At 37.8% G+C, this 4300-nt stretch overlaps 1 protein-coding gene across 1 annotated transcript in view; it reads right to left on the reverse strand.

Annotated features, from left to right (window-relative positions):
• CCDC83 (coiled-coil domain containing 83) overlaps positions 1–4300 on the reverse strand; it is an 89093-nt gene that overhangs the window by 35550 nt on the left and 49243 nt on the right. The window contains exon 5 of the mRNA XM_006865011.1: positions 937–1028. Within this exon, the coding sequence (XP_006865073.1) occupies positions 937–1028 (92 nt within the window). The remainder of the gene's footprint in view (positions 1–936; positions 1029–4300) is intronic.

Below are 4300 nucleotides of genomic sequence, written 5' to 3' on the forward strand. Positions count from 1 at the left end.
ATTCTGTGTTGTTGTTGGCGGAGCTCTTTGCTACACGTCTACCCGATCCGCCATCTTGTTTGTCCTCCCTACAGATAATTCTTATAGAGCACTTTTAAATCATCTTAACTATGGTCAGATCACTTCATTGTTGATTTCACCATTTAATCAGATTTAGCCATAAAGTGACCAAATTGCATGGGCAAACCACTAACCCAATCAGGAAAAATCAAGCAATAGCCTAATAATAACACTGAAAGAACAAGTGAACCAACAGGGAAGTAGCAAACAATAGCAACTAAAATTTAGTGACGAACTCTAGAAAGGATCAGGTATTTATTATTCTGAAAAAAGAAATGTCCCAGAAAATAAGTTAATTGCAATGGTGACTTCAGTGATTTAGGAGGTTGTCTGATTAGAAGAAAGAAAATAAAGAAAAAGGAAAACAAAGAAATGGGAAAGCATCTAAAATTATAAATTATATTTCATTTTCTCATATTAGCAACAATGAAGCATATACTCTCTAAGGTTTGAGTTTATAAGAATATACTTCTTTAGACAAACTATACTTCATTCTATAACTCATTCATACTTTTTATTTTGTTGATTTCATGTCCTGTCATCATTATTATTATTAAATTTGAAAAATAACAGCATAATAATAATGTGTTGAGCTCTTGCTGCTTGTGAGGAACCGTATCACTTAAAACCATCTCTTTCAAACCTCACACCATCTTTTTTAAGGTAAATACTATTACTGTTCCCATTTTATAGATTTGGAAACTGAAGCCCAGAAAAGTTAAGTAACAAATTCAGGTTATACAGCCAATAACTGGTAGAACTGGAATATAAACTCAAATTACTCAGACAGAACCCAAGTTCTTAACCATTATATATACCACAAGAAAAAATTGGGAAAGAAGTTTTGGTTTTATTTTTAAGAAAATTGAAATATACCTGTGCAGCCCATTCCTTCTTTTGGTCCAGTTGGAACAAAGTATCTTTGATTATTCTCTTTCTTGCATCTTCCAGAGTGATTTTATACTGTTCTTTAAAAAGAAAATTAGAAGCCTTAACAAGGCTGGACTTAGATAAAACTGTGATAGTAAATTTTATTTTCCCTGATCCTCACCACTCCTTCCTGATATTCCCTCCTCCCCCTGCCCCCAAAATTATCAGGACAACATTTACTAAAGTATCAAGTTCCTCCAATTAGAAGAAAACGAAAAACTCCAATAACAACAACAACAAAAAGTCACACTGCTTTCTATTTGATTCCAGTAAGAAGTAATGAAAAGTGTGAAAGTTAATGGACCTGGTTCTTAGTTAGGTTCAGAGCAAGAAAGGAGAACAGAGTTTAGGATGAGAAGGATTCTATACCATCTCCAGATTTCTTATGCTCATAAATGTCAGCATTGAAAGAACAAAGAATGATAAAATTTTAGGTTGTGAAAGTTTAGAGAACATATGGTCAAAATGTCTATTTGTTAGCATTTTACAATGGTTATGAGTTGGCCTGCTAACCTCAAGGTCATCAGTTTGAAACTACCAATGTTTCTGCAGGAGAAAGATGAGGCTTTCTGCTCCCATAAAGATTTACAGCCTCAGAAACCCTATGCAGGGTCGCTGAGTCAGAACTGACTCCACGGCACATAATCACCACCACCAGGTATTTTTTTAAAAAAAGCTAACTAGACTCACTGCCCTCAAGTCAGTTCTGGCTCATGATGGCCACATTGGAAAGAGTGGACTGCCCCATAAGGGTTTCCAAGGCTATATATCTTTTCTTATAGGAGTGGGTTACATGTTGAGCTGCTAACCACAAGGTCAGTAGTTTGAATCCACTAGAGAAAGAGGAAGCTTTCTGTTCTTGTAAAGCTTCCTCTTTCTTTTTTTACAGCCTTGGAAACCTTACGTAGGGTCACCATGAGTTGTAAGTGACTTGATGGCAGTAGGTTAAATATTTATTGAAGCAAATTGTCACATCTTCCTCTTGCAAAGCAACTGGTGGGCTCAAACTTTTCGGTTGACAACCAAGCACTTGAACACTGCGCTACAAAGGCTCTTGTAACTAGGCATGCTATTGTTATTAGGGCCATCAATTTGGTTCAACTCATAGAGACCATATGCACAACTGAATTAACCAGTACCTCCAGTCCTGCACCATCTTACAGTCGTGCCATTGTTGCAGCCACTGTATTAATCCATTTCTTTTTCACTGACCCTCTCACTACCAAGTATGATGTTATTCTCCAGGGACTAGTCCTTGCTAATGACATGTTAAAGTATGTGAAATGAAATCTAGTCATCCTCCCTTCTAAGGAGAATTCTGGCTGTACTTCGTCCCACACAGATTTATTTAAGTCAGGCAAACTTTAGTCTTCAAAGTGACTTCTTTGCTTTTGAACACATATTTTTATTTATTTACTTGTATGTTTGAAAAAGCCTTACTGTTTTATTAGGTCCAGAGAAGGAGCCTGCAGGGGGGTGGTGTGTAGGCTGGGCTTAGGATGTGTGTGGGCTGTGAGGAGCAGATTGTGAGTAGGGGCTGGGCTTGGAGGCCAGCCTCGAGGCTCCTCAGGTTTGCTAGTGGAGACGTGGCTTCATGAAAGAGTCATGGCATGCTTGAGCAAGGCCGCCAGTAAGATTAAGGAATTCTGGGAAATCTAGCTGCCCATCAGAGTTCTGGTCCAAGGACACCGGGATCCTTCTGGTTCTTTGTGAAGACATTCAGTTCTGAATGCTTTTGAACACTTTAAAGAGATGTTTTTAAACCACCTATTACCCAGTGCAATAAGTGGTTTGATTTCCTGACTGTTGGTCCATGGGCATTGAATGTAGATCTAAGCAAAATGAAATCCTTGAAACTTCAATCTTTTCTCTGTTTAACATGATGTTACTTATTGGCCAGTTGTGAGGATTTCTGTTTTCTTTATATTGAAGCGTAATTCATATTGAAGTATTCTTTGATCTTTATTGGTAAGTTCTTTAAGTCCTCACTTTCAGCAAGCAAAGTTGTGTCATTTGCAAATCATAGGTTGTTAATGATCTTCCTCCAATCCTGATGTTGTTTTCTTCTTTATATAGTCAAACTTCTCAGATTATTTGCTCAGTATACAGATTGAATAAGTATGTGAAATGATACAACACTGAAGCACACCATTGCTGATTTTAAATCATGTACTATCCCCTTGTTCTTTTTGCATATTGCCTCTTGGTGTATGTACAAGTTCCCCATCAGCACAATTAATTTTTCTGAAATTCCCATTCTTTGTAAATGCAAAGTTTGTTATGATCCACACAGTCACATGCCTTTGCATAGTCAAAGGAACACAAGTAAACATCTTTTTGGTTTTCTCCATTTTTAGTCAAGCTCCATCTGATATCAGCAACGATACCCCTTGTTTCATATCCTCTTCTGTGCCCAGCTTGAATTTCTGACAGTTCCCTGTGAAAGTGCTGCTACAACCATTTTTAAAATGATCTTCAGCAGAATTTTTTCTTGCATGTGATATTAATGATATTGTTTGATAATTTGTACATTCTGTTAGATAAACTTTCCTTGGGATGGGCATGAATATAGATCTCTTCCAGTTGATTGGCCAGGTAGATAACTCTCTTCCAAATTTCTTGGCATAGGCTAGTGAGAGCTCCATCAATTCCTAGAGCCTTGTTTTTCATTAATGCCTTCAGTGCAGGTTGGACTTCTTCCTTCAATGTTACAGGTTTTTGATCATTTGCTACCTCTTGAAATGGTTGAACATCGACCAATTCTTTATGGTGCAGTGACTCTCTGGATTCCTTCCAACTTACTTTAATGCTGTCTTAGTCATTCAAATGTTTGCCCATACTATCTTTAAATATTGCAACTTGTGGCTTCAATGATTCAGTTCTTTCACCTTGAAAAATGCTGAGCATGTTCTTCTTAGGTATTGTTGTTGTTAAGTGCCTTCGAGTAGGTTCTGACTCATAGCAACCCTTTATAGGGTTACCAAGGAGCAGCTGATGCATTTGAACTGCTGACTTTGGAGTTAGTAATCTAGTGCTTATCCTACAGTGCCATACCAGGACTCTTAGGCATAGAGAATGAGCAATACTAAATTTTACCTCAACTCTGCTTTCAGGAAAACAGTCACAGTTCAAAGAGCTCTACAGCCTTCCTCCCTTTCATTCAGGAAAACTTCCTACAAAAAACTACCCTTCCCATATGACTTAAGACTCATGTTGTTGTTGTTGTTAGGTGCCATCAAGTCAGTACCGACTCACAGCGACCTTATGCACCGCAGAACGAAACACTGCTTGATCCTGGGCCAACCTCACT

This window comes from Chrysochloris asiatica, unplaced genomic scaffold (genome assembly GCF_000296735.1).
Source record: "Chrysochloris asiatica unplaced genomic scaffold, ChrAsi1.0 scaffold00074, whole genome shotgun sequence".
Lineage (NCBI taxonomy): Eukaryota > Metazoa > Chordata > Mammalia > Afrosoricida > Chrysochloridae > Chrysochloris > Chrysochloris asiatica.